The 18,816-nt window shown below is 38.9% G+C and overlaps 1 protein-coding gene across 3 annotated transcripts in view; it reads right to left on the bottom strand.

The window, feature by feature from the left end:
- Nucleotides 1-783: 783 nt before the first annotated feature.
- Nucleotides 784-18,816, bottom strand: part of GABRA6 (gamma-aminobutyric acid type A receptor subunit alpha6) — a 32,577-nt gene continuing 14,544 nt past the window's right edge. For 2 of the 3 annotated variants that reach the window (XM_054036454.1, XM_054036456.1), the window contains 2 exons: nucleotides 9,045-9,317; nucleotides 784-2,836 (listed from right to left, as the gene is read on the bottom strand). In XM_054036454.1, the coding sequence (XP_053892429.1) occupies nucleotides 2,786-2,836; nucleotides 9,045-9,317 (324 nt within the window). In that variant the 3' untranslated portion in view covers nucleotides 784-2,785. Of the gene's footprint in view, nucleotides 2,837-9,026; nucleotides 9,318-18,816 lie in introns of those variants that run through there. The other variant, XM_054036455.1, reaches the window with a different exon arrangement.

The raw sequence follows: 18,816 nt of genomic DNA, 5'->3' as shown, positions 1-18,816 counted from the left end.
TCTCTTCTTCCCAAATGATGTTAACAAGTGCATAATGCAAACACTTTCCATATAATTGCAATGCATTTAAATCTTATGCATAATTGATATTTTAAGAAACTAAGTGGCAGTTAAGCTAAGTTAATTGCTTCTAACGTCTAGGCTGAGGTAACTCAAGTGGGGCCATTCATTGTGACATCGAAGGTAGTTCAATCAACAACCATTCCTCTATACCTAACTTGCAAAGTCTATTGGTTGTAATGAGTTGGTGTGAGGGAGACTGAACACAAGTCTAGAGTTCTCATTGGCAAATTACTTGAGCCAACTGTCACGGCTCTTTAAAAATTCTGTAGATGCATGCTAGCTTGGGCATCAGTGCTTGAAAGGTTCCCAATGGCATGCGGCCTTGGCGCCACTGTGCATTGAGGCAGCACTGCTAGGAGAAAGGAGGCAGGAGTGCAGGGATGGACAATAGGACTGTATTCTCCCTGCCTGCCTTCACTTAGCACTGGTCTCACTAACACAGCCCCCTAAAAACATGAGTACATTGTAAAGGAAGGGCTAGATTTGTTCTGCTTTGCATCACAAGAGCAGTGCAAGCTGCTGTCAACCAGCTTAACAGCCTGGTGCACTCTGGCAGCTTTGCACTGCTCTGGTATACCAATGGGTCCGCCCCAAGGTGTCAAGCAATTTTTTTCAAAGGCATTTGAAAGGATTTGTTTCCAAGCTTATATTTAGATTGAGTTGTTTTAACTAAAACAGAGTTAAATGCAAAATTAAGCTTTTTTCAGTTCCAGTTTAGCTTTCCCTTCACCTTTATACATTTATATTTTATAAACAAAGCTGTCCAAAATTATTTTGAAAACTGTTGTAGATTATTCACAGTGTGTGTGTGTGTGTGTGTATTACATGTGTTTGTAAAGCAAAAATGAATATATTTACACTAGCCAAATATCCATTTTAAAATACAAATAACCTTTGGGCCCCCAGAGTTTAGTTTGTTCTTTGTCAAGTAAAATATATTTACAAATTATAAAATACAAAGTTGGGGGGAGGGGTCCGTGTTTAATAAAGATATTGTACGGAGACTAAAAATGGGGAAAGCTTTCACAATTCTGGTTTCAGAGCAAATGGGAAATAATTCAGTACACTTACAAGTACATTCAAACATGCCAGTCTGTTGCCTCTGGAATAAAATAAACTGCATATAATGACATCTCTGTGTGTAGGCTGCAATTATTATATTAGCCCAAGTGTAGTGAGCATGAAACTTACTCCACCCACATAAAGTACATGCAGGTGGAGAGCAGGGAGACTGAAATTGAACTGAGGATCTGACCTAGTGTGTTCTGTCTGGTTGCCAGACCAGGAGAAGCTACATACATATTAAATTTAAAATAGGGGGAAAGTAGACAACGAAAGCCAGATCCTAAGATGGTGTAAATTGGCATAGCTCAAGTGACTTCAGTGAAGCACTGAGAACTTACAAGAGTTGCGAATCTAGTCCCTGAATATTAACTCCGAGTGCTAAAGAGGTTTGGTTTAGATGAAACAAGAAATCCTTTGCAATGCTTAGATCTGTGAACCACTGCAGCACCTAATCATCCCATTAATTTTAATTCCATTTAGCTTAACAACAATTTAATATAAATGTAGGAGTTCTTAGTTTATTTCTACTGCATGTTGTTCTCAATGCCTACCAATATCCACTGGGCTTGCTAGAAAGAAGGCTCAGGTTTTATTTCATTGGGTAAGTTCTCTCCAATTACATTCTTAAACAAGGGTAATGGAGATGAAGGGTGGGTATATAATAAAATGTTAGAAAGCAAAGAAATATGTAACATAAATACTACAACAAAGACTAGACCTTTCTTTGTTACAAGAGTGTGAATCAAATTGTAAATACACCTCTACCCCGATATAACGCTGTCCTCGGGAGCCAAAAAATCTTACCGCATTATAGGTGAAACCGCGTTATATTGAACTTGCTTTGATCCACCGGAGTGCACACACACCCTCCCCCACCGGAGCGCTGCTTTACTTCGTTATATTCGAATTTGTGTTATATCAGGTCGCATTATATCAGGGTAGAGGTGTACCTTCAAATCTAATGGTGATGAAAGTGACACCAAACTTGCTGGTAGTACTTTATCTGTGTATAGGCAAGATAAAGTGCAATAGCTTAATTTACCAGCTCAGATTAATAAGCAGTGATTTACAAGTCCTGTTCCATTCCCCTTGGCATATATTTTTATATAGTGTATGAATCTTCATTTAAATTTTACATTTAAACAAGATGATAAAAACAAGGATACAAACAAATATACAGCATTCAGCATGAAAAATTGATAGGGTTCAACCCTCTTTGACAGGACATCTCAACAAATATTAGGTGTAAATTGACAACAGCCCTATTGACTGCAATGGAGCTGAGCCTACTCACGCTAGCTCAGAATCAGGTTTTCATTAGTACCCTTAAAAGTACTTAAGGGAGATGTTACAAGGAATCTCAATTTTGATTCAAGATTTACCTTCAAACATTCATAATAGAATTAGAACAAGTATAATTCTCAGTCCTAAACCATTTAACAAAATAAGAACTTGAGCTTGCACTCTGAATCAACACCTTAGAACTTTGCACAGAGACTGTCCCTTCAAGTGGCCAAGAGTCTAAATTTCCAGATGGTGTCCCACATAAATATGTTATATTTTACATTTAGGGCAGGCAGAGAGACAGACACTCATCCTTTGAAGTCACTGAGCTCCACAAGACGGTCAGTGATTTGTCAAACCTGTGTTGCATACATCAGTTGGGCTGATAGTCATTCCGAAGATGCATTGCAGTGGGTTCAAAAAACTGAAAGAAAAGGAACAAGGGAAATTTCAGGCATGTGCTGCTAACAATGCAGTCAATCAATAACACAACTCAGCTATTGATTCCCAGCTGCCTCAGCAGGCTTAAACCAGCAACATATTGTAAGGGAGAATCTTCTCAGGATTAGAAGCAGCATTCGCTCCTGGGATCAGCAAAACTCAATTCTAAGTATGTATGATAATGACTCTGGCTAGTTCTTTTGCAGTTCATTTTATTTTCCAGTGGTTAAAATGAAGCATGATATTATATACATTGCAAGGGTCAGCGAGGTCTTATGAATGTTATTATATATGGGAATGGGTGACAGGGGATGGATCACTTGACGATTACCTGTTCTGTTCATTCCCTCTGGGCCAGTGCCAGGTGCCCACTGTCGGAAGACAGGATACTGGGCTAGATGGACCATTGGTCTCACCCGGTAGGGCCATTCTTATGTTAAATGCCTCTCCAGTTCTCACACTTCTTTCTGCTGGTCTATCCACTCTGCTGCTGCTAAAATCAATTCCTTACTCACATCTCTGTGCGGTTTCTGCATCACATTCAAAGTCTACATCTTCTCCTTTAAGCTCCTGCAAAACTTCCTTCCTCTATCTCACCATGCTCATCTCCAGGTAGGTGCGTAACAAGAACAGCAAGAGTTACAATATGGAGGTTCCAAAAAAACCCACAATTTGGGAAGGGATATAAATCCTCATTCTTCAGGTCATAAACCAAATTCTTACTGATTGTGAAAGATGGAGAAAGATTCCCTTGGGGCAGATGTTCCCATAACTGCCCACTGCAAGGCTTCTTGCACCTTCCTGTGAAGCAGCTAGCCAGTGTCACAGACTGGACACTGGAGTTGATGGACTGCTAGTCACATTTTTAATGGCAATTGCTATCTTCCTAATTCCATTATTCATTGCACATTCGTTTTAGACAGTATGTCTCATGTAGAACTGTGTGAACAAAGTTTATTTGGGGGAATTTATTATCCCTTGCATATTATTTCCACAGTTAGGGCTATTTCAGATCTAGGGCAGCTTTCACTGAAGCAACCTATATTTTTTTTCAAATTTGTTAGATTCTCCACTCATAAATCCCTGTATCTGGCTTGTCTGTCCTGGTGGTTTTGGAATGGTGCCTCCCACCATGCTCAGCCGATGAGTGTGTGCATGCAAATACAGTTGGCAGTATTCCAGTGTCATGTAGGTGTGATGAGGAAGTCACATTCTGATACTTTGCAGCTAAATTAATTACAAATTGACCTTACGTAGAAAGGGAATAAGTCCTCTTAGAGTAGTGGTTTTAATGCTTTGATTTTTCATATTATAAATGGTACATCCATGCTGCTGCAGTTAAACATCTGTCAGCATTTCAGTTATAAATCTCTTTTTGCAGAGGCTTATAACATGGCTACCAAAATTCATTGAGCTCTAGAAACTGACATCTGTGGTTTCAGGACTCTTTTATATAAAACATTACAAACACTTCAATTTTCCTGTTACGAATTGCACGAGAGGAAAAAATCAGTGGAACTCTAATTATAAAGCCAAGCAAACTGCAGGCAGAACATTGTGTTAGCTTCATTTCACAACTCTGCTGATACAACTGTGGCCCTGCAACACCACTGCTACTCCAGCCCTGAACAGGTGTTGAGCAATAATGGCCAAGTGTGTCAAAAATACCAAACCATGTGGTGGTTTTATGATATGGACAATTGCTATTTAGGGACAAAGAAAAGTCATTTCCACTCATGATCTAGCTAAGATTTAAATCATTTCTCTTTACCCTATTTTCTTCATGAATAGAAAATTCCCATAATCCTCTTGTTTTAACTTGCATTTGCTTTTCTTTCATTTCAGAGGGTTTTGTCATATTACTTAAACGTAATGCAGGCCTGGGCATAAGTAACTTACTTGCCTCATTTCTTAGTGGACATGACAGGCAAGGTAAATTGATCAGTTGGCTAGAGACAGGATGTCTACGTTAGCTGAGATAAGTGGGAATATCAGGATACCATTTACAATGGACAAAATAAGCCTGGAATGTAAGATGAAGTAAAAAGTAGGTCGTGTATGCACAGTGTGTGGACAGAGCATGCTGTACAGGGATTGATTCCTGCAGAGTAACCAAACCAATACGGAAGCGTATTGTATAGTTAAGAATGCATGTGTTATTAGTGTTGGTAAAGATGTATATAAGGAAAACTTTTGCCTATATCCACCCCCTATACTTGAATCTGATCAACTCAGCATAGCTTTAATGTATGCAAAATAAAGGAGCCTGAGTGACAAGACTGGAGTCAAAATGAGTTCTTTGGTAACCGATTGGAAGAGGTCTCGGGGGTCCCCCAACATAGATCAAACCAGCAATTTTACAAAAAATTTGATAAAGTTATTTGTGAGATTCTCTGATCCAGCTGAGTCATACTTGGCAAAGGACCAGTGGGGGGAGAGGGTCTGACATTACACCGTTTATCCAACCCCCACTCCTGATGTCATGAAGTATCAACTGCATACAACAAACCAGCCTGGAAAGTTGCCAGGATCTGTTCAAGAACCCAGAGTTCAGCTGGATTCAGTAACGTCCCAGTGCACCAACTTTCCCCAGCCATGCGCCATAATCCAGATCTTGGGAGGACAGTACGACATAGGACCTTCTATGTCAGCACTCTGCCATCAGTGGATTCCTCTCTCTAGGAGAAATCCTCCAATGCTTGGATCCACTGGGTTTATCGCTGCCTTGCACAGATGGATTGGTACAAAGGGGCCATAAATTTAGCCTATGGTATACCTGTGACCAATGGGCATAAATGCTCAGTTAGTTTGTAGCTTGTTGAAGTTGATGGGATTCATATATACATTATGACAACATTTTTCCCTTGATTATTTTGTTAGTATTTAGAGTATATTTTTCCCTTATGGCATTTTCTATTGTTCTGCATATAGAAACAACATTCAGAATAAGTAAACATGGGAAGACACTTCTTTCAATACACAAAAATCTAATTATTGCATCTGTGCATCTAATATTTTTATTTTTTCCTTTTTAATTGCATTTTCCAGAATTGTACTGTTCTCTAGAAATAAGAAGAAGAAAATTATTTAATGATAACGATTTAACATTTATGAAGCACTGCACGTCATTATGAATCCCAAAGTGCTTTACAAATTGTATTAACTGACACACCATGCAAACTATACAGGGATCACTTCATTCACCCCTAAAATGCAGCCACTTATGATTTGGGCAATAAGCAGTAACTATTTGATAGTGCACAGCAATAGTTCCCAAAAGCCTAAGGGACAGATCTTCAGCTGGTGTAAATCAGCATGGCTCCATTGACTTCAGTGAAACTATGCAGATTCACTCCAGATGAGGGTCTGACTCCAGATCATGAGGTAAAGAAGAATACTGTAGCCTACTGAAATAAAAAGGATAATTTGGGCAGACTATATAATGATCTGAATTGGAAAACAACCAAGCCACCTGTGTTAACACACCTGCTCTTACAAAAAGTGCCATGGATCTTTATTACAAGTGATCCAGAGCTCGTTGTTATGTCTCATCTAAAAAATGGTTGGTCAGTTTCTCAGCTCGTACAAAGTGGCATCATTCCGTTGACCTTGCTCAATGGAGCTACACCCAGTTTAAATCAGCTGAGGATCTGACCCAGTAGTTCTAGCCCCACACTCCACCATAAAACATACTGGAGAAATCTGGATTGAATACAGACTAAAGGGGTAAAGTACCACCTTCAGAAACACCAACACCACTTATTGCAACACGTATTGTATGATTTCCTTAAAGGTCTCCCATCCAATTACTTATCCAGACTACCCTTGCTTAGATTATGAGATCTGACTGTACAAAGTGGATTTATTTTAAGAAAATGCAAACACACATGCAAGTTGTTATTCATTTGTGAAGCCCAAGTGATAAATAATTAAAACTATACCTTCATATGGTTCATATTATATCCAGATCTTTTGTAGGCCCTAACCCTGCAAAGCATTTAAGCACGTGTGTAACTTTGCTCTATGATTAGTGGAACTATTCACCAGTTCCACAAAGTACTTAAGCACATTCATGATTGGGGACACTAGTCCCTGATAATATTACTATACAGAATGTGCCATAGTGTTTGCACATGTAATGGATATTTGGATAATATTAAGGTATTTATTTTTAAAAAAAGATGTAATGATTTTTTTAAAATCTAATAAAACTGGATTGTTATATAAAAATGTGGAAATGTAAGGCTCTATGGACCGAATGTGCCACTTCCGTAAAGTAGATGCAAGTCTATTGACTAATCTCCATTGACTTCTTATACAAGTTATACACTGATCCAATGTAGTCAGGGTGTGAAAAATATTAATAACGTTCAAAGATATTGTGGCAGGATTCAATTTGTTAAAACAATTTATTTTGGTAGCGTATCCCTCTTTAGTAATTTTGGGCCTAATCCTGCAATTGAGTTGAATTGGCCTGTTTACATGGCCTAGGCTTTGCAGAATTATGCCTTAAGTAGAAAAGATTAATGTAGCAAAATGACTATAGGCATTTAAGGCAATGAAAAGTTAGTGAGATAGTATAATAGATTATAATTCTAGCAATGAATATCAAAGCCATCATTCTTCACAAATGAGTAAATGAAAAGCAAAATGTAATTTATGGAGAGGTGTCTGAAAAATACTGAAACACTGACCAAGTTCTGTAGTTCTGCTTTAGGATTTCTGCCATACCATAAGGCTAGTCCTGAAAAGAATTTCTCAGTTGTGTGTGTCTTTTGGGAGCATTTAAAAGTGAAACATGAAAAATGATTTCAGTCAGCACTATTTGAGAAGCCTTTAAAAAGTCTAGGGTTAATATTTATGGTAATATACCTGGTTCAACTTAAATTTTTCATAGCTACTGTGGGAAAACAACAATAGTCTTTCATTTTCCATCCTCAATTTAGAATTTCAGAGCAAGATCCTCATTTGATACAAATCAGAACAGCTCCAATAAAGTCAGTGGAGTTTACACCAGTTTACAATAGCTGAGTATCTGCCCCGCAAACTCTTATACTACCAGTTCATGTAATAATTATGTATTGTATATATTTGTTTTAGGGGAACCTGAATATTTCTGATTGGTTGCGTGTGTGGGTGTGAGAGAGAAATACATATGTTTTCGCTCTCTGTTGTGTATTCAATATTGTTCAAATGTGGCCATTCTCTCTGTAACTCTCACACACAAAGCAAAGTATATTCATAACATCCAGTGCAATGTATTAGGTGGTTCAAAGACAACATGGCAACAAAGTAAACACCTCATGGTTTGCATCATTCTTTTGTCCCATCAGCTGAATTTAGGTGAAAGATGATAAGTTCAAAGGAGAATTTAAGCTATTAGAAGAAAGATTTAGGGTTTTAATGACTGCCTGGAAATGATAAGCTAATCATTGACAGATTATCCCAGGAGCATTCAATTTGCATCATATGCATCTTTTTCACACCACCTAGGAATGAGGCTGGGAATACTAAGGACAGGACATTGTGCTGTTTAATGCAAATAAGACTAAATCTTTTAAACAGAGTTATGCAAAGGGGGATGGCGTGTGTGTATTCAAACTTTATTGAGGTAAAAAGATGCATTTATATATAAATATATATATAAATAAAACCCTGGTGCATATATAGAATGATGATGGAGCAGTATTTAGAGAGTGTACAATCCAAGTGCAGCCAATTTTTTCCTACTGTTTAATGTTTAGAATACATCTTAAATTTTTCTTTCTTTTAAGAGACCATGCAAAATAAACTCATCATCTTAAGGCAATCATAGGAGATATCAGGGTTCTTATCGCCTTCATTTCACTTCTTCAACAAATACTATACCATTCCTTGTCACACCTAACAAGATTAAGTGATGAAAGAAATAAAATTTGCTAGGAATACTGTCATATACACAGTCTTAGACAACTGCCCCCAACCTGCCCAATGTAGAAAGAAAAGTTTTTAATTTCTCCCCTATGAATAGCATTACTTCCTTGTCTTCAATACTCCTTTCTCACTGGCTGCTAATGTATATTATCACAAATTTCCATGCTGCAAAGAACTGAGTAACTGAAGTTCCAAGGCTGATTTAAAAAAAAATGCTGGCCCCCTAAAGCATACTTCCATTCTGTAACAGTTGAACACAATTAAACACTTGTACTCACTTCCATAGTGTCTTTTGAAAGGTAAACAACCCAATATACCAGGTTGAATCCTGCAAATGCCACTGGAAAGAGGATCCGGGAATACTGGTCTATTTTACTAGTGCCTCCAATTGCTGGTGGTGGTGGTGGTGGCAGTGGTGGGGCTGGCAGGGAAATAGATGTCGGTTGACCTTGAGATGCACTATTGGACATTATGCTGGCTTCAGGGGACTGGTCCGTCTGAGAGGTTGTGGAGTTCATTCGCTTCTTCAGGTTACAATTGGAATCAGAATGCTGTAGGGAGAAAACATTACCAGATTCTCAGCTGTGAGATTTGAGACACATGTTTGCAATTTCTTTCAACATATTGAAATTAGGCTTCCCTCTGCCTTTCTGCTTGGCTTTCTGAAGGTTTTTTTTGTTTGTTTGTTTGTTTGTTTTTTGTTTTTTTTGTATTCCTCTATGCACAGTTTAAAGTACACACAGAACTATACATATAGACATGCTAATGGCCAGAGTCAGTTTTCTGGTGCATATATGTGCACCACTCTCACAACATGAAAGATGCATGCAGATATCTGAGGCAATATTTGGCTCAGAGCTTTGATATAAGATGATCGAAGAAAAAGTGTTCTACAAATAATGTTGTGTTACCATTATTATATATGTGGGTTGGAGGAGGGAGGGAAAGACAATAGATCAGAAGAAAAACCAGAGAGAAAAGACAGATGAGAGAACACAGAAGAAAGGAGATTCAGTAGACATAAATCCCATGATTCTCTTCTACGTCAGTGCCTCAACTTATAGGGCCAAATTCTACTCTAAGATATGTACACACAAATCCCTTTGGCTCCAACAGATGTTGCATACAGATAGCTGAGGACAGACATTTTCTCCAACTAGGATTTTTCTGCCACTTTTTTATAGCATAATCTATGTTTAATAAAAATGAAACCCTGCCGTTTTTCATGCTTTGCAGAATAGCACTGACCATCACTGATCACTGACATCAACATCTGTTCCTCCATTGTTCCCCTTGCCAAACTACCCCTCTCAGAACTCAACCAGGCCATGAAATCCATAAAATTCAGCCAGATCCACTGATGCATTCTGTGTTTGCCTTCCCTATAAAGGATCCAGAGAATGCCCAGTTAATTGTCAAATGTTTTCCTATCCTGCTTGATTCAGAAAGACTGAAAACAGGTTGACTGTGCTTATTAAGCATGGATGAACTCTCCTGGGGCTCCTTAACCACCAGGGAGGTATTTATGCTCAGTTCTATCTTCATTCTCTCTCGATTCCTGCCACTGAAGTTTTTCTACCATGTGAGCCTGTTATTTATTATTTATATTACCGTAGCATGTAAGAGCCTCAGTCATAGACAGAATCCTATTGTGCTGGTTGCTGTAGAAACACAGAACAAATGACAGCCCTTACCCCAAAGAGTTAACAATCCAGTGGATTCACTGATTCTGCTCAGTTCTGTCTACTATCATCATAGCTAGGCTTGAGGCTTACAGAATCTGAGGAAGGAAGGTGTCCCAAGAACCTATGTTTCAGGGTTATGGATAAAAATGTTGGCACTTAAATTGGGTATAATCTCTGTAGATGTGAATTAGTGAAAACCTAAAGAGCTTTTTCAATCATCCTCTGCAGAAACTGAATGACTGGAACCGATGACTGAAGTCTTCAGCAATTTAAATATCATTAGATTAACAAGAATACTTGTATTGTAAAATAGAGTTGGGATATTACTTCTTCACACAATGCACAATCAACACACAGTCAGCTTTGGCAGGGGATGTTGTGAAGGCCAAAAGTATATCTGGGTTAAAAAATGAATTAGCTAAGTTTATGGAGGATAGGTCCATCAATGGCTATTAGCCAAGATGGTTTGGGACGCAACCCCATAATCTGGGTGTCTTCTAACTGCCAGAAGCTGAGACTGGACAACACTTGCCCTGTTCTGTTCATTCCCTCTGAAGTATATGGCACCGGCCACTGTTGGAAGTCAGAATACTGGGCTAGATGGACCATTGTCTGACCCAATATGGCCATTTCTATGTTTTTATATTTGAATTGTATAGCACGGTAAAATGCTGTTGGATGTCTAGTTTTGGTTACAAAACTCTGCAAAATTCATTATTTGGACATTGATTTTTATGACAATAATTCATTTAAGAACATCCCAGTGTCTTATTGTAAAAGTTTTATGGCTTGATTCTTCAGCTGCTCCATGCATTGGATTTCATTTCAATGCAGAAGCTGCAGAATTGGGCCTTTAGCATATAAAGAGATGAACATGTGTTTGTGACGGGTTGGATCACAGAAACCCCCTTGGGAACTGCCAACTGATGTGCCAAGACTACTACTGCCCCTGCCTTTCCTGCCAGCTTGGGACCCCAGCACCCTGTCTTCCTGAGCCAGACACGGCCGTCTGCTCCAACAAAAACCCAGGGTCTGAATTACTTGTCCCAAAGCTGCAGACTTAACTGAAAGTAGCTTACAGAAGTGTTCTTGCCTTTAACACTCAGATGCCCAACTCCCAATGGGGTCCAAACCCTAAATAAATTTGTTTTACCCTGTATAAAGCTTATACAAGGTAAACTCCTAAATTGTTCACCCTCTATAACACTGAAGAGAGATATGCACAGCTGTTTCCCCCCCCCCCCAACAAGTATTAATGCATACTCTGGGTTAATTAATAAGTAAAAAGTGATTTTATTAAATACAGAAAGTAGGCTTTAAGTGGTTTTAAGTAGTAACAGACAGAACAAAGTGAATTACCAAGTAAAATAAAATAAAACACGCAAGTCCATGTCTAATCAAACTGATAAAATCTCACCCTGAGAGATGTTTCAATAAGTCTCTTTCACAGACTGGATGCCTTCCTAGTCTGGGCACAATACTTTCCCCTGGTACAGCCCTTGTTCCAGCTCAGGTGGTAGTTAGGGGATTCCTCATGATGGCTTCCTCCTCTTTGTTCTGTTCCACCCATTTATGTATCTTTTGCATAAGGCGGGAATCCTTTGTCCCTCTGGGTTCCCGCCCCCTCCCCCCACCCATCCCTTCTCAATGGAAAAGCAGTAGGTTAAAGATGGATTCCAGTTCAGGTGACATGATCACATGTCACTGTAAGACTTTATTACCCACTTGCCATCACACACCTATACAGGAAGACTTACAGGTAAAACAGAGACATCTGCAGTCAATTGTCCTGGTTAATGGGAGCCATTAAGATTCCAAACCATTAATGGCCCACACTTTGCATAATTGCATAATCAGTTATAGTTCATATTTCTAGTTTCAGATACAAGAGTGGTACATTTATACAAATAGGATGATCATACTCAGTAGATCATAAGCTTTGTAATGATACCTTACAAGAGATCTTTTGCATGAAGCATATTCCAGTTACATTAGCATATTTTTATAAAATCATATAGAGTGCAATGTCACAGTGTTGAAACAGTTATTCTATTCTATGGAAATCTATAGTTAATATCATGCACTTACGGATAACCAGATAACCTGGTATTGACAATATGTCTTATGTTTGGTAAACAAAAGGGATGTAAAGGAATTATCTTCTTAGTATTCGGTATCACTGCTATATGAAAGAGAACAACACACTTCTCACAAGAGGCAGATTCTGCTCATGAATGCACATGCTGATTTCCCATTGAAATCAATTGAAGTTGTATATGTGTATCCACCTGCAGAATTTGGTCTAAGAAGACATAAACAGAAGGCAGTGGAGAAAAATAAGCTTCTATTTGCACAACAGATAATGCTTTCTCTCTCTCTCTCTCTCTCTCTCTCTGTTTCTACCCCTCCCCCAGCCATTTCTTTCCTGAATCCCAAGCCCCCTGCCCACACTATGTCAAGTAACTGAAGAGTAACATATTTTGCAGATGGATTATAAGTGGCATACATACTGTGGGGCTATGTCTATCTGGAACACAGATGTTTGATTTTTGTATTTTCCAGTTACACTGCAAGCAGCAAACAGGTTTGAAGGGGGGATCATCCACAGATGTGTCACAGAAACAGAAAGAGGGTTATCCATGTGCACTGGCACTAATCATAATAATCCTTCTCTCTAAACAGACTGGCTGTTTGAGCCTGAGCCATTACTTTCGCTCAGAGTCACTATCCCATTCTGCCTTTGTGTCCTGCTTTCGAAACTGGAATGTTGCTAGACACACAATGTGGTTTGTCTTTAGCTTTAGTACAAGAGGGCTTGGTCTCTCCACAGTGCAGGAAAATGAGCAGATTTTTTTTTTAAGTGTTTGTTATTTCATCATATCACTTGTCAATTAACAGCATTCTGACATATATAGATCGGACCAAATTCTGCCTTTAATTACACAGGATTCAGTACACTGAAGTCAAGGAGGTACCATGGTGTATAGCTGGTCGAAACGGGTATATCTACACAGCCCAGGTAAACAGACATAGCCTAGCGGGGCTCACACTAGTGTTCTAAAAATAACTGTATAGACACTGCTTTGAAGTTGCGGCTCAGGCTGGAGCTTGGGCTCTGAAGCCCATCCCCATCCTAGGCTTCAGAGCCCAAGTTCCAGCCCAAGCTGCAACTTCAAAGCGCTGTTTCTAGACCACTAGCAAAGCCCTGCTAGCCCAAGTCTGTCAACCCGGGCTGGGAAGCTCGCTCCCCCAGGCTGTGTAGACATCCATAGTGAAAAGAAAAATAGGCCCACTGTTTGCTGCTGATGCTTTGGCAGAAGGTACATTAACATTCTTTCTATTGTTCCACTGTTATTGCAAAGATAGCAAATCCCTTTGTATAGGGAGTTGGTTGATGGGAGCTGAGGTGGTAATTTTTTCAGTGGGTTTATTAAATCTTTGTTATATTTACATTGCTGGAAGGGTGGCTTATCTGCAGGTACTTGTCGGAGGTTGTTTACTGGGGGACATATTTTTAAGAGTGAAGTATTCCCAGAGCATGGTGTGGGCAGTTCTTTATTTAGTATAGCACAAATTTTAAGAAATAAACATCCCTACCCATAGATGCTGGAACTAGGGGAACGAAGGGGGGGGGGGGGGCAGGGATGCTGCCGCATCCCCCTGGCTTGAAGTGGTTTCCATCATATACAAGGTTTATAGTTTGATTCAATGGCTCTCAGCACTCCCACTATATGAATTGTTCCAGCACTCCTGTCCCTACCATGCTATGAAGGAACACGCTCTTCACATCAGATGATGATAAATTTGGGGAGGTTTTGCCACCACAAGATACAGGAGATTCCTTTTATTTTAACTTCTCCCTTACTTTCAAGGGCCCACCTGTATATTTTCATTTAAGCATTGCAGTCACAGAATCCTTGATCACAGATTCAAGGTGGAATATATTAATTAGTCCCAATTCTTGGGTCCCATTGAGCTGTGCTCAGCAGAAGACATGAAAGGAGAGAGACAAGATAGTTTTAGGCTCCCAACCCTGGACCTAGCCAGTGGCTGGATGGTAACTGGAGCAATTAAAAGGAGCATCAAATTGCTTTCAGTTACACCTCAATAGCCTATTCCAGCAGCCAGGACACATTATGGCTCCAGCCATTAATGGCCAGTTCCTTGGGCATGCCCCATACACTGAGGAACATCAGGTAGAGCTGGTATAACTCTCTGGAAGGGAAACCTCAAATAGCTGCTTAAACCAATTTAAAGATCCCTGTTTGCTACTTAAACAATGCAAAAGGGGCAGATGGAAGCCTAGGACTTGGTCTGTTGTGTTGCAATGGACTGTCTTTACCAACACTATCATTGTAAATTATTCTCCAATTTATAATACAACTTTTTCTCAGCTACCAATGAAGACTCACCCAGAAACACTGGCCAAAGGAACAGCAGCAAGAGGATGCAACAACCTGGGGCTCTCATTCAAATTAAATTGATAAAGTTTGTGCATGAGGATGGGAGCTCTGAGTAGTTGCTGTAGTCATTAATTTTCTCTACTTGGATTTTCCCTTTTCAGTGTTTTCTTTGACAAAGAGCATTGAGATTAGGATGCAGTGATGAAATTTGCCAAAACACTAAACAGAAAGAAAATATATGAACTATTACAACTAGCAAGCTATGTTAATCCCTGCTTTTATGGGATATAATAAAGCAAACTTGTCCAGCGCACCTAAGACAAAATCTCGAACATTGTTAGTTGAGTTGACAAATTGCAAAAGGAACTGGCTTCTTTACGTGGCCTCTTTGCTGACAGTGTAGAATTTTGATGTTGCAGCACAATGAAAAAAATTGCTCCATGCCTGAAGTCTGACCCTTGCGTGTGGACCTTTGCACGATGACTCAAAATTAAACAGGAGGTGCTGTACTGCATAGAATAGTAAGGTGCTGTCTAGGACTAACTAAGGTCATACAACTAAACTAATTTATACCCTTTGGATGCCCACAAAGCAGCTGGGAGTCTATTCCATCCAGATACTTATCTCCCTCCGTTCTCATTGACTTTGCTAGGGTTTTCTTGGCACAACTCAGGAGGCTCTCAGCAAATTGCAGCATCAGGCCCTTACCTCCAGTTAGAAAAGATAGAGCAAATATCGCTTTGGCGTGTATGTAATTCTGTATTCTAGCCTTCTCTGTTTTTATAGGGATGCTGTGTGTGTATTATTAATTTTGTGTGTATATTTTTCTCTTCATATTTCTAATTAAAAATCGCTTTGAAATTATCTATAAATCTGCCTTCCTTTGTACTGTGGATATGTGATTTTGCTGTCAGTGCAGCGTGTAGCATGGCATTAAAATGAGCATCTTATGTATGTGCCTAGATATCAACAAACTTTAAAACAATTTGTACTTGTTCTTAGTGCTGTCTCCTTTGCTCATTTAAGATTATGTACTTTTCCTGTCAGTACAGTGAAGGCAAAAGAAAATAATGTCAATAAACTCTAAACATTCAGATAGAAAAATGTGATATTTCTTATTTCCTTTGTAATTTACTAGGCTAAGGATATAGAATTTTGCTGTCATCACACTGGAATGAAAATGAAATTAGTGCCAAAGCTCAAATATGCCTGAACAAGCATTAAACAAGAAAAAAGCATATCTCCTACTCTTTTCCCGCTTTCCTCTTATTAATATACCTATCAATATGTGACATTCCTACCAGTGCTACACAATATAAATTAAATCACTAACTAGTGGCCTTAAATCCTCAAAGATTATTCAAGGGCCTAACTTCCATTATGGGTGTTAGTGCCTGACTACTTTTGAGGATCTAGACCCTAGACACTACAAAACTTAGATGATAACAATAATTAATAATTGATTATTATCAATTATTAAGAGCTTTTGTTCTTATTTTTGTTTGTTGACCTAATGGCAAAAGGACTCTAAGGACACTCTTTCAGATCCCAGTGACATAGATATAGATTTAAAACCAAAATACCATTGAAAATATTAAATCTACTTCCAAATTGGGCCAGAATACTGAGCCTTTACTCACGCTGGTGAGTACTTACTCATAAGAGTAATCCCAATGAAGTTAATGAGACCAACTTTATGAGTAACTGCTTACCAGTCAGTATAAGAGGTTCACTGTCTGGCCCTCGATTAGTAACCTTCTCTCCAAAGTTCTACATTGCTCCCAACATCTGTTGAGTCCATCACCAACATCTAAAACAGTTAAGGAATTGGCACAACTGGGCCCACAGCTATTACTAATCCTATTAACATCTGCAGAAGAAACACAGAACTCCATCATCACATCTCAGCAGGTAAAAAAAAAGCTCTTTTAAAGATTTATGATCTTGCTATCTCAATGCAGTTCCATGATATGACACATCAAAATGCAGACTGACACTGCAGGGCCTTTGAAAAAAAATATTTATTTTATGTTATTTATGTTAAATGTTTAAAGCCAACTTTTGCTCTTAGATACACTGGTGCCAACCCAGCAATTTAAATGGAATTATTCTGGAGTGGGCCATGTGGAACTGTGAGCAGAAGCCAGTCTCTCCACTTATTTTGTGCAATCTTTGCAGCTTTTATACAAAAAGAAATGATATTCCTTCATTTTACTGTGCAATCACATTTGTTTTGTCCTATTTTAATATGTGCTGCTGTGACTACTGAGATCAGACTGCAATACTGTGCAAAAATGTCTAAATGCTAGTGGGGAAAAACCCTCATATCATACAAGACATTTAACATATATTTCTGTAGGATTTCAACTCTCTCTTCTCTCTCCCATCCCTATCGCCCAGCTCGGTAGCTCTAGGAAACATTTAACTCATGTGGATCCAAATGATCATCAGTTACTTGCCCTCTCCTTTCAGCCACATCAGGATACTCATTAAACATGTCCAACATATTCTGATTGATGTAATTGCAGGGAACTAAACCCTTTATACTGGAAAACCATCAGGCTCCTCTACACTTGAGGAATGTTGCTTAAAGACAGAATAAGAATCCTCTGCTGTCGGAGCCATATCACTTTGTGGCTTAGGAAAAAGAGCTGTTTGAAAAAACAAACAGCAAAATGCTTTCACAAAAACATTTAATTGGAAGGGGTTTTTATTTGTTGTTTTTTTCACATTTCATTTGTTTATCAAAATGTCATCAAAAATTCTGACCAGCTGTATAGGAAATAATCCCTGTTAAGCTCTTTGACTGTCATGCAGCAAAAGCTCTTGGATACTGTACAACAAGCACCCATACTAAGTGACTTAGGTCCCTGTCCTCTAGTGTACTGGGGGACCCTGGCTCCCTCTTGAAGTCAGTGAGAATCCAGAGGGTTCTAGGCACCTAGGGACCCATGCAACCCTTTCAGGATCTGGGCCTACTGAATAAAGAGAGCTGTGAGGAAGAAACAATACGATTCATATTTAAAACACAAACACATATTTTAAATGGAATAAAATCTAAAAGCTGCACTGCTTTCCTATGCTATAGATTCTGAGTTTGTTTTTGATATGCTGGAACAAATGTAATTACTGTAAGAATAAAAATGGGCTTCCATCAGGGTCCAGATGCATTCTCAGCTTGTTGCTGTCATATTTTGGAGTGGAATGCCCATAGTTTTGTATTTCACACAGAGATCACCTGCAGCTGACAAAATACAATGAGCCAAATTCTGCTCTGAGCTACCTGAGGTAAATTCATAGTGACTCCTTGGCAACCAGTGAAGTCACTCTGGGTTTGTATCACTTCACTGAGAGCAGAATTCAGCCCACTGTATCTGACTGAAAACAATGGAGTCCAAGGACTTAATGGAAGTTTGTAGCAACTCCACTGAGCATGACAAAATAGAATTTGGCCTTGTGCCTTCTCTATTTTTAGATTACAGAGGTTTGGTGGAGGATTATGTAATAATATATTAGCAAGAGATTTTGACTAAAAGAGGCATTTGAACAAAATGAACTATCCCGAAGGGTGAGAGGGACACTTCTACTGTATTTTGAATGATTTTTGTAGTAGACAAAATTAGATTTGGAATTGTAAAAAATTGAACATATTCTGAATCCACTTTAACTTGATGGGTTTAAACTATTCAAGCAACTAAAGCTTTTAAATGACTCTTTGAATTTTCATCAATGCTAGATCTTCTCTCTGGTCTTGTCTGCTACAATGAAATGTTTGGGTGCAACTATCTCATTGTTACTATACCACCAATGGAAGTGTTTGTGTAGACAGGGGCATATACACTACTATATCACTTAGACTGGTTGGGGCAGGCTTAGAGGACATGATGGCAAAAATTCTGGTGTCTTATTTACACTGTAACTCACCCCATTAATACCACTAATGAAATTGTATTGGGAGCACT

Source organism: Malaclemys terrapin, chromosome 8, assembly GCF_027887155.1.
Source record: "Malaclemys terrapin pileata isolate rMalTer1 chromosome 8, rMalTer1.hap1, whole genome shotgun sequence".
NCBI lineage: Eukaryota > Metazoa > Chordata > Testudines > Emydidae > Malaclemys > Malaclemys terrapin.
The sequence above is the reverse complement of the archived record's forward strand: the minus strand, read 5'-3'. Positions and strand labels throughout refer to the sequence as shown.